Source organism: Halichoeres trimaculatus, unplaced genomic scaffold, assembly GCF_033239565.1.
Source record: "Halichoeres trimaculatus isolate MK-OKI-2021-1 unplaced genomic scaffold, fHalTri1.1 fHalTri1_scaffold_23, whole genome shotgun sequence".
NCBI classification, from domain to species: domain Eukaryota; kingdom Metazoa; phylum Chordata; class Actinopteri; order Labriformes; family Labridae; genus Halichoeres; species Halichoeres trimaculatus.
In genome coordinates, this window is record NW_027437201.1 from 10,953,580 (window position 1) to 10,965,122 (window position 11,543).

Consider the following 11,543-nt stretch of genomic DNA (forward strand, 5'->3'; position numbering starts at 1 on the left):
TTTCAGATTTGATGCTCCTGCTGTGTAGCGCTGCTCCCAGAGTCCATGATCTGCTGGTTTTCCTCAGTGTTTATTCGGCTGCTCCGGTGCGTCAGTAGAGCAGTAAAGTCATCAAGAACTTCCTCTTAAGTGTTGAACCAAATCCAGGGCTTAAATATCGCTTAATCCACCATTACTAAAGTTAAAATGTATTTTAAAGCTACATATCCAGTTTTTAAATCCTCTTTGTTGTCCTCTTGTCTTTTGCTTGGCAGGTTGACACTCCTGTTCCTCTCGGTGGCTGCTCACCTGTTCTTTCCACATCAAGTTGTTAATATACAACCTTTAAAGACACAGAGGCAGGCAGTGTGACCTCCTTTCTGTTATTGTGCCAAGGTCTGAATGAATCCAAGCTCTGAACACTTAAACCTGGAGCACAAATTTAAGCTTTGAACAAAAGCAGAGTTTAGAATAAGATGTATTTTGAGTGGATGCCTAAAAAAACAAGCCGTTACTTTAAGAGTCAATTTGGTTTGTGACAAAGAATAATAATGAGGTATTTGATGCCTGAGGGGAAAACAATGTATAAATGAAAGGTCATACAAATCACATGAAACTTCTGGAAGGTCATCTGTTACTAGTTCTGGGTAAGTGGGACAAGATCAACAGCCATTATCTCAATAATCTGTATCTTAAAAGTCAGTGTGACTCTTTTTAGTTTATCAAGATAAAATAACATTGAATTAATGGAAACAAGTTAACTGCAAAACAGAGTTTTTTGGGACTTTTCAGGTGAATGTGGCTCACAATAAGTCTGTTGGTTCATTTTCTTTTACACAAAAATAGGGCAAGCACTTGTTCAGGTTTCAGTTTTTGCAGTGTGTTGATGGTGGTTCTTGACAAAGTGTAAAAGAGAAATAAAGGGCTAAAAACACACCAGAGACTCCACATTCAGATGAAACTGAGAGGATAAACTTTTATGCAAACATCAAAACATTTGAAGTTTGTAACAGAACTCAGTAAAAATGGGACAGGTGTGATAAATATTTGAGTCACGAGTGTAAGCGTAAGGGAAATAGTCTCAAGGAGGTATTTGCATTATAAACTATGTGTATCTTCCTTTAATTTGTTAAACATGTGTTTGTGTGAGTGTAACTGTGCTTGCAGACAGCAAACCCAGACACACAGCTTGTAAATTTCTGTGATGCACCCGAGGAGAGAAGAGCAGTGAGAGAAAAGAGAAGAGCAAAGGTTGGTGGAGCCATAAAACTAATCCCAGATAACACGCTGTAAAAGCACACACTCCTGTGATTCAGCTCAGCTCAGAGGTGTTTTTAACTGCTCTTTTTTTACAACACATACACACCTTGCAATGAAACAGTAAACTAGAGCTGAAGAAAATTAATCCTGCATGTGCGCCTGTGACTATCCTGATTTGAATGACTGGATGTTCAGGGAAACGCTTCACTTGCAATGCACAGATTTTACTGTCCTGACACCTCTTGCATTTACGGTTGTAGACGTGGTCCAGATTCATCATGGATGTGCACTTGACAAATCTGCTGCAACTATGTGATGCTGTTATGTCAACATGGACCAAAACCTCAGAGGAATGTTTCCAGCACCTTGTTGAATCAATGCCAGAGTAATCCAGCAGCTCTGACCTAGATAGGTGTTCCTGATAAAATGGTCAGTGGGTGTATGTGCACATGGGGGAGTGACCCCCAGGTGTGGTGAAGCTCTGCCTTCTTGTGACCTGCAGGGACAGAAAAACTCAGAACAGGCAAAAAGGCAGAAAAGAAGCAAAACAGCACGCCCCATGAACACCGTTACAGTTTATATCCACTCGTGATGCATCAGCTGTCAGCCTGTCTCTGAGTATTGCTGAGACAGTATCCACATTTTTCTTTGGTTTCACATGTGCAGGGACCATGATCTGTTTTCCTTTTCTCATTTGGGTCCTTGGTCTGTGTACCTTTCCAATGGGGAACATGATCTGTATAGTAACAGGGACAAAGACCTTTGTTCCCCAATAGGAAGATATAAAGACCAGGAACTATGATCAACGCACCTGGAGATTATAATCTGTTTTTCATTTATACTGGGGATCATGGTATTTAAACCTATTACGTGGAAGCTGTGGTCGATATAGACCCCTCCAGTTTCATAACATAAATCCCCTCCAACGTTTGTCTGAAGCCAGAAAACTAAACAGTCTGAATTAATCTGTCCAAAGTCCTATCCTTTCCACCTCATTATCTAAATCTTGAATTTATTTTTATACCCTTGTCCAGTGTATTGATTTCCTTTGGCACCTGAAACCCACTTAACAGTGTCTCAGACTTCCTGAAAGCCAAGGCAAGGTGTGTTTATTTGTTAAGTACAATTTTTAGGCTGCATAGAACAATTCAACACACTGTCCATAATCTTAAAAAGATGGCAAATTAAGAACATTGGTGAGAAAAATAAGATTGTCTACAACTTATTGTCATTGTTATTAAACTTGACGTACTGACTCATTGACTGTGAAGAGGCTAAAGGAACACCTCTGTACCTCACCTTGAGTTCAGCATTTCCAACACTGCCCCCCTTTGACTTCAAATAAAACTTTGATAAAACTGGAATATTGCTTCATACATTACAAGTTTCAGCATCTAAATAAAACTTTCTGCTCATCCTGAAGTAGGAAACGTTCTCCCCTGAAGACACTTCAAAAATTGTTATTTGAATATTAAACAGGTTTTACAGAAGCTCAGAAGAAATATTTTCTTCCCAGACAGCTTTAATGTTTTTTTCTTCACCAGACATTCAGAGAGCAGATAAAACATCACTTTAAACCTGACTGACACCCAGTGGTCAAATAGCAGAGTACAAAAATACAATAAGGCCAAAATGATTACTTTTATCCATTTAACTTTTATGTTTTGCAATTGTATCTTATTCTTAAAAAAAGGAAAGAAAAAGAAAGGAAAAGCAGGATCATTATTGGAATCATGTTTCTCACAAAACACCTTTTTTTAACTACTTATCCATCACAATTTTATTTCTTGCCATGGTTGCTTTTCAGTAAAATATGATGTAATGTTCTGAGTGAGCAATCCAAAGGAGATAAAAAAAAAAGAATATCGTTCTTTTTTTTTTTTGCAACAGATTATTCTGAGATTGTAATTTCTGCTATTTGAACGAAAAGATAATGAGTAGCTATTCTCTATAACTAATTGTGTCTTGGTTGCCAGGTCAGGTCAATGGTTGCCTGTTTCATCAGGCTGTTAAAACAAACCAGCTTGATGATGATAAACTGGGATGCAGCAATAACTTTGTAAAAAAAATTAAATAAAGACAAAAAGAAAAGAGCTTCCAAAATAACCAGCCCAGTAATTTCACTTTGTAAAGAGCACTGAACAGTCATTGCTCCACTAGATCAGTGAAATAAAACAGCACAACACAAGTTTGTGAATACAGTCTTAAGTTTTATTCAAACTTTACCTTAAAGACAAAAGACAGGGTCACAGTGAGTTGACAAAAATAAAAAAAAAGTGCTTGCAGACACAAACCAACTTGTTTCTCCTCACAGTAAAGAATTCAAACACAGCAGTGTGTTGTTACGATGTTAGGACACACTCAAAGATGCATACGAGGCTGACGCTGCCTCTCTGAAGGCTCTGAATCAACACGATCTACAGAAAAAATACCACAAACAGTACAAAACATGCCACCTTCTCAAAACAATAAGACTGCTTGTTATTTTGTACATGACATAGCTAATCAAAATTAGACTAGGATTATGTAGAAATAAGAAACCTGTGTTCAGAAAGGTTTGAAGTTTTTTTTTTCTACCTGTCAATGATGAAGCGACAGGTGAGGTGTGAACTGGGTAGTATCATTAGAGTGAGGTGTGCAGTGTATTCAAAGAGGCTTACATTTGCACAAATACTTATAAATGCAGCTTTGAATTACCAAACACCTGATGGTCTTATAGTTAAAATGACAATAAATAACTTAATAAATAAATTGCCTTTTTTTTAAAACTTACAACAGGAAGCATTGCTGCTGTTTTCACAGTCATTCGCCATAGTGTAACTTTAAAACCCCCCTTCAACCTTCAAATAAATCAGCAGTTCATCTTTCTAACCCTGATACTGTTCTTTAAAAATCTAATTCTTATTTTATTTACCACTTTATTTAGATATAAAAAACAGAAGCTTGGAAGCTGCAAATACTCGGTTTAACAGAGGGATCATCTATGACATTGATAGAAAAAATGCTATAGCCTTTAGTCTTTTTTTTTTTTACTCTAACAGGAGTTTTAGGAGTCATCTAACATTTTGAAAAAATACACATATTCGCTTTTGATTTCAGTAAAATGATAACAGTAGTGCCTCTTTTAAGTCTTTATGCATAACACGAAACTACAGCTAGTGAGTGCTTAACTTAGCTACATCTACAGTCATCTTCTTCATGTTTCATTAGCGCCCTCTTCTGGTGTGGCATAAGCCTAGTCTGCCGTCGTGTGCACCTTTCACATACGTACCATGTTGTACCTCTATGTGAATGTGTGCATGTATCAAACAAGTGAAATTAAACTCAGGGTCATGTGGGATAACTGAGTTTTAAAGGTGCTGGTGAGCAGATTAAGTTGCTAAGCTATGCTAGGAGCTTTAGCAGTAGCAAACAGCAGCTTTGTATTTTGTGAGGATGAGAAAGACGCATAATCGTCTGACCTCACTCATGTTAAAAGAGCAAATAAGCATATTTCGCAAAATGTTAAATCATCTCTTTTACCTTATGGACTCTACCTGAATTATTGAGAACTGCTGATTTTAACCATATCCTGCTTTAAACACCTGCTTTATGACATTTATGTTCTCAGGTACTTCCTTTAATTAACTCTCACTCCATCCTCTGCCCGTTCCCTGACCTTCTCCCCTCTTCGGTTTCCTAACCCCAAACCCTCTGGCCTGGTTTTCTGTGGCAGGCCAACACAACATCCAGCTACTGTCTCTACCACCAAAACATAGGACCGTCATAGGAGCTGGCTACAATAATACTGGATTTCTACATTATTCAAGTAGACAAAATACACAAGTGCTACAACACTAAGAAGGAAATGTATTCCTTACACGTGGAGCTTATCACAGCTCAAAATGCACTAAGAGCTATTTGGATCTTTGTCAGACTGAACTCCCACTGTTTTTATTTGGCAGCCGAGCACTACCAGGGTTTTTCTGTGCATCTTGAAAATAACAGGATTTTCTGGAGGCAGACCCGAGCGGCTGTTCCTGTCACGTTAAGACGACAGCAAGGGCGGTAACAAATGTGGTTTTCCTTTATTTCCTTTTCCATCTGTGGCTGTAAACACAGTTACAATATGGCTAAGATTTTCAATGAGATGCTTGTAACAAGACTTTTGGCAGTGGAGGCAAAAAGGTTCTGTCAGTTTAGAGCCTGGTTTCAAAGATAGGCAAAATAAAGGACGGGAATTCGAAACTAACTTCAGCTGGTAGTGTGCCCGTTGAGTTCCAAAAAAGCCAGAAGATAAATTAGCTAAAATTTGCCCCCTCAGTATCCCATGTCATTTAAAAAATACTTCTTGAACAGCAACTGATTTTACAACATAAATATAATCCTAGGTCAAAATAAAGGAAGCTAGCACCAAGCCCTGCAACCTTAACTGAGACTTTCAAACCCTTAATTAAAACATTCAAAAACCAAATAACGAAACCCTTACCTTCAAAGAAAACATTCAAACTTATACATTCAAAGCCTCATTTCTAATCCTAAGAAACGTTCACCAAGACCTTTCTTAACGAAGCCACCACACGCCAAAGTCTGCGGTAGCCCAAGCTCCGATCCCTCCTCTACCCACCAGGTCCCAAACCTTAACCCCCCCAAAAACATAAAACCTTAAATTAAATCCAAATCCTCTTTTGTCATCGAGCCTTGCAGCTTGAAGCGCTGATCTAGGAGCTGATAATTTGCCCTGACCAGGTCTCGTGTTTGGTGCCTGGATTCTGGTGGGTGATCACCACGTCAACAGCCTGGATCTTCTGGTTCTTGGGAGGGATGGGGCACACCTTGTACGTGACCTGGTCCCCCTCCATAGGCACGTACTCTCCCTCAATGCTGTCCAAAGGAAACAACCATATAAAACCAATGATTGTTGGAAACATTGTATTTTTTTAAACAAATTCTTTCGCCAAGATAACTAGCTGAAAACACAAGCAATTTAAGAAGCAATTTCAACCTTAAATGTTAGCTGTTATTACGTTAAGGTTGCTGAGAGTTTAAGCCTCCTATTGAGTCATTCAATAGTCTTATCATAAAAAAAACACTCAAAAATAACTATCTGAAAGACGCCATCAATGTTAAGAGTCATTAGCTTACGTAACTATTTGCAAGAAGTGGCTTTAAATTTCAAGCTAATGGTATGTTAGCTAAAATTACCCCATGCTAACCAAGAATATAAGCATCTCCTGTTGACTCATGTTACATTCAGGTAGCACTCTGAGCCAACTAGCTAAAAGACAATAAAAATGCAAACCATAATAGGATGATACTTCAAGTTCAAACAATATGTCTTTTAGCCCAAGAAACTACAGCTAATGATAGCTAATGATAGCTTTTGAGCACATATTAGCTTTCATAACAATGAGCTAAAATTGGCTTTCCATTTCAAGCTAACATATGCTTGCTGAAAGTGATTCATTTTGCTTGATTAAACATTTAAGCCTCAGGAGTATTAGTTTCAGATTCTTCTGAAGCTAACACCAATATTATCTGGTGAACGCTAACATTAGCTTTTGTGTAATGGAGATGCACAGGATTTAAAATTGTCGCTCAACACCTAGATTTCATTTTTTGCAGCGTATTAAAACAGATTAATGATTTTTTTTCCCAGGTACTAATTAAATTGTTATACTCCCTATGTTTTTAGAATCCTCAAATTTTGTGATAACTAATAAAGTATCTTTACTTGGAGAGTCCTGTTTTTAATATACGAATTAATGTTTATTTTCACACCTCTGCAAATTCTGACGGTACATCAACTCAATGTCTTTTGCTTTTTCTTCTTCTTTGATTTTTCAAATAAGATACAAAGATATCAGTTCAACATCTGCACAATTATCTGAAGTCAAGACTCACTCAGAGATATGGACAAAGATGTCCTCTCCTCCGTGAGAGGGGCGGATAAATCCATGACCCTGAGACCTGGAGAAGTTTTTACACACCCCTTTGAAAACTGGACCTGATCTAGCTCGTACTGTCCTGCAGGGAAAGACAGAGGGGAACACAACCAGAAGGGAAAGAAATTTTTCAGATGTTGATGTTATTTGATCTTTGATATGGAGGATGTTTAGGGATCCACCCCTCCTACTCACGCTGAGTATGTGCGAGTGCGTTTGGTGGGCAGTGGGCTGGGCAGCTCTCCGGGCAGAGGCGGTTTCCTCTCCCTCTCCCAAACCCGGCTCCCCTCCCTCAGGAAGGGGAAGGAGAGCTGCAGCGGGGTCTGAGGGGAGGTGAGTGGCAGCGGTGGGTCTGCTGGTGAGGAGGGATCAGGGTCTGACATCTTGGTGTAGTCACAGGTTAAGGTTTTTGTTTTTGTAGTTTTTCTGTTTCAGGTCTCCTCCAATGTTGCACAAAGAAGAAGAGGATGAAGGAGGGTCACACCTCCTGCATGGCCAGAGTGTGATGGAGGGTGTGGATATGCTCGAAGAGGAGGCCCGAGGTGGAGGAGTGGAACAAAAATTACCTGTGAATTAGGAAGAGATGAAGAAAAACACTGAGGTCAATGTAAGATCATTTTTTTAACTTTGTTGCAATGCATTTTTGTTTTGCACATTTGATGGCCATGAGAATGGCCAATTAGCTCATTTTCACCTGTTTTTCTGTTATTATCTAATGTGTATGTAGAAACAGAAACAAGTATTCAAAAAAGAGAACAAGCTGCAAAATTGCCGAGCTCCATACTCTGATCTTGTTACACATCACAGGACTGCTCCTTAAACTGTGTGTAAGATACAACACGCTGCTCGCTGAACAGCCTCAGATAATCATATCAGGAAAAATGAGCTCGGTCACCATGCCATGACACAGACCCCATTATCATTCTGTAACTAGATGTGTGTGTTATTATGAAAGCAATCACTTTGACACCCAGGCAGAACACAAAGGGCTGCAGGGCATTGTTCCAAAGCTGTTAAACACCTACACTTGAAACCCAGTGGATGTGTTATTGCAGTTATGAGCCACCTCCCAGTTAATGTTAGAGCTAATATCACATCTGCTGGCTGAGTGTTTGACTGATGATTTTAGAGTGTGTCACAGTGAATCCCACTGGCTTTATTCAATATCACACTCTGCCTCTCTCCTGCTCCGTCTAAATATAGCAGTTTGTGTGTGTTTTTGTGGGTCGCAGGCTGGAGGCTTAAAAAACTTCCTGAGGCTGAGGTTAACAAGCATCTGCTGAGACGTAAACACACCTCGTGTCACAAATTGAAAGTTAAAAGCTTGTGCAGCTGATTTTAAGTACAAACCCACAATAAAACTAATTTTTGAGCTTTTGGGAATCAAGGAAGCAACCTTTGCTCATCAAAAATAAAGATTAAACTGCTTTGTAAAAGGCTATGTTGGTACAAAGATGCCTTAGGCGAGATGCTAATGTCAGACTCATTATGTTAAAATGTCAGTGACTGCACTTGGATACAAAACAGGTCTTATTACAGTGCGTTAGTTTAGCTATTGACTGTATTTAAGAAGATAACATGAGGTTTCGATTAGCTGCAATATAGATCATAAAACCTGACTCCTACATGTTAACAGATGGAACATGAGTCACGTTTTGAAATCCAAAAATGCTGTCGTCCAAAAATATTTTTTCCTCAAACATGTTGTTATAGATCATTTAAATTATGCTTATTTATTTTTCTAAGGACTTCAGTTTTCATTGATGCCATAACAGGGGGTATAGCCATTACTGACAGGTGTGTTGACAAAGCGGATAAATACAGCACTGTGCACAGGAAAAAAAAACTCTCAGAATAGTCAAAATGAGGAATAATTTATTTAACACTGCAAAGCTTGAGTTCACAGACTCTGTAAGTGAAACATCTTGCTTTGTTCTGCGATGTGTGGCTAATGCTAACAGAGCTAGTACCACCAACTTCACCCCTCTTGGCAGGATACAATCCACATCCCTTTGCTGGATACACATCGCTTCAACCAGATAAAGCCTACACACAGCCACACTGATCCTAAGCTATGAGTCATCTCTGCTTCTTTAAAATTAATGATAAAAGCATTATAGCACTTTAACATTACCCATTAAGTAGAGCTAAAGTTACAGCCCTGCTAAAGCTTAGACACTTCACATGATTAGTGTTTCAGACCTACAATTAAAAAAGTTAACTTGTGTCCCTGAATGGAATTGTTGGGTGTTTTGGCATCATCTTGTTCATTTCGAAGAGGTGAAGACATGTCATCCACCATTATATACAGTTAATAGTTGAGCCTTTTGGCATGCTAACATCCCTAACACACCTGCATAGTGACATTAATACCTTTTCCATGTTGAAAGAGGGGGTGAACCGCAGTGTACCTGCTCTAAAGTCCAGTCAACAAACTGACCACCAAGGATGTACAAGTGCACATCAGCACTAACTCATCTCTTCGAATCACTTCAAATAACAAAAACATGCATTCCCTCTCTGTTGGCAGTGCTACTAGGAGCAATCTGGGGTTCAGTATGTTGCCCAAGGACAACTGGGCTCGAACCAAACTCCACATATACGATAAACCATGTATCAAAATAAAGAGTTTAGATTGGCTTTAGGACACCACTAAGTCTGCAAAGAAAAAATGGTCTCCAAGACCATGACTTAAAGAGGAGACATCTTGCTTTTTCTTGGTTTGCTCTACATGATTTATGGCTAAAAAAAAAAAAAAAAAAACATTTTATACACGGTTGTTTCAAAAAACTCTGCCTGAAACGCTTGCTTTTGGTTTCTGTCTCTATGAAGCTTCCTGCTCTACAAACCCCCATCTCTCTGATTGGCCAGCCCTCTTGAGGCCTGTCAGGGCAGACCAATGGCAACCTTGTTGTTTGAGGCCAGGTCTGGTGTGTCCTGAACCAGCAAGGAGATCCTTGTGTGATGACCTCATCATTTCAGCTATTCTCATGAAGATTTCATGAAGACCGGTATAAAGTTCTTAATCTCTCTGGCAGATTTCATATGAATATGTAGCATTCAGGAAATCTGCACATTTAATGTGGACATCCAGCTTTATTTATATCCATGTTTAAAATATGGAAATGCTTAATCTCCCCTCTTTAAGTGGCTTAAACAGCTTTGATTTATGATTTAATTAGGTCAAAAGATTCTGTTATCTGTCAGGTTTTAATCCTCCAGGAAAACAGTCAGAAAACTGTTGATGCAGTATGACAAAGCATACATCTATCCTCGCTGCAGCCTAGGGCTAAGAACTGTAACCATGACTGATTGATGACAGGGCGAAATATGTGACCTAAATAATTCAACAACTTGACTGGTTGAGCTCCTCTTTCATTAGCCAGCTTATTAGTCCAAGAGGAGGCCAGCGAGTGAACTCTTTTAATGAGCCTGGAGTGCTCCTGTGTCAGAAAACATTTAATCAGAGGGGTGTGAGGCTGCGTAAAGATAAATAAAATACAACAGGCCAGATCACCAACTGGTCTGGAGAGAGGAGGAGAAGAGGGGAGGCTGTGGGAGCTTTGAAAAGAACACACAAAAGGCCAAAAGCACCTCCCTGTGAAACCAGGGCACTGTGGCTGTCTGTGCTGCTCTGCATCAGCATGGGAGACACGTCAAGTACTCTGAACACACACACACACACACACACACACACACACACACACACACACACACACACACACACACACACACACACACACACACACACAGGCTTTAAACTTTATATTAACCTTTTAATAACACACAGCCTGTTTTTGGTGTAATGTTTTTGAGTGTGTGGCTCTCAGTGCCTGAATAATTCATTAAAAAATAAAAGCCCTTCAGGCGGGTTGTTTCCAGAACATTCTCACACTGTGGCAGCTTCACATATCAGACATGAAGGCGACAGGATGCTCAACTGATGGCTAAAAAATGTGACATCGAAACACATCTCAGGATAAAACGTCGTTAAGTATAAAAACGTGACGCTTTAAATGTAAGTCTTTGCTCCGTGTCAGAGACATTTCATCACAATACAGCCATGAACCGACGCCGTACGCCCCTCGCTGAGAAGAAAAGGATTGACGTGTGAAGCCGCGCTACAAATCACCCATAAACCCCATCGATTACTCACCGTGAACGCGCCGATCAGCTGTCAGTCAGGGCGCGATGTGTCCCCGAGGTTAGGATGGGATTTAAGGCAATGGTGTGATTAAAGCCGGTGAAGCTGCGGGGACATGCGGTGAATAAGTCAGCGGGTCTTGGTATGGATGCGGCGCACATAGGCGGGATGAAAAAAAGAAGCAGCAAATGAAAAGGAGGCAGCAGAGATGGGGCGGGGGTGCAGGGGGTTACTGT

At 39.7% G+C, this 11,543-nt stretch overlaps 1 protein-coding gene across 1 annotated transcript; it reads right to left on the reverse strand.

Moving 5' to 3' along the window:
- Positions 1-3,428: 3,428 nt before the first annotated feature.
- Positions 3,429-11,543, reverse strand: csdc2a (cold shock domain containing C2, RNA binding a). The gene is made up of 4 exons (XM_074664055.1): positions 11,320-11,543; positions 7,359-7,729; positions 7,123-7,245; positions 3,429-6,102 (listed from the first exon to the last, which is right to left on the reverse strand). Exons 2-4 carry the CDS (start codon positions 7,544-7,546, stop codon positions 5,940-5,942), a joined length of 474 nt encoding a protein of 157 aa, XP_074520156.1. The 5' UTR covers positions 7,547-7,729; positions 11,320-11,543; the 3' UTR covers positions 3,429-5,939.

What these genes read in the sequence shown, in the direction of transcription:
- csdc2a (XM_074664055.1), bottom strand. Translation starts at nt 7,546, where the DNA reads ATGTCAGACCCTGATCCCTCCTCACCAGCAGACCCACCGCTGCCACTC. An exon ending in CGCACTCGCACATACTCAGC is followed by an intron (nt 7,246 to 7,358) that starts GTGAGTAGGAGG and finishes CTTTCCCTGCAG; the next exon opens with GACAGTACGAGCTAGATCAG. An exon ending in ATCTTTGTCCATATCTCTGA is followed by an intron (nt 6,103 to 7,122) that starts GTGAGTCTTGAC and finishes TCCTTTGGACAG; the next exon opens with CATTGAGGGAGAGTACGTGC.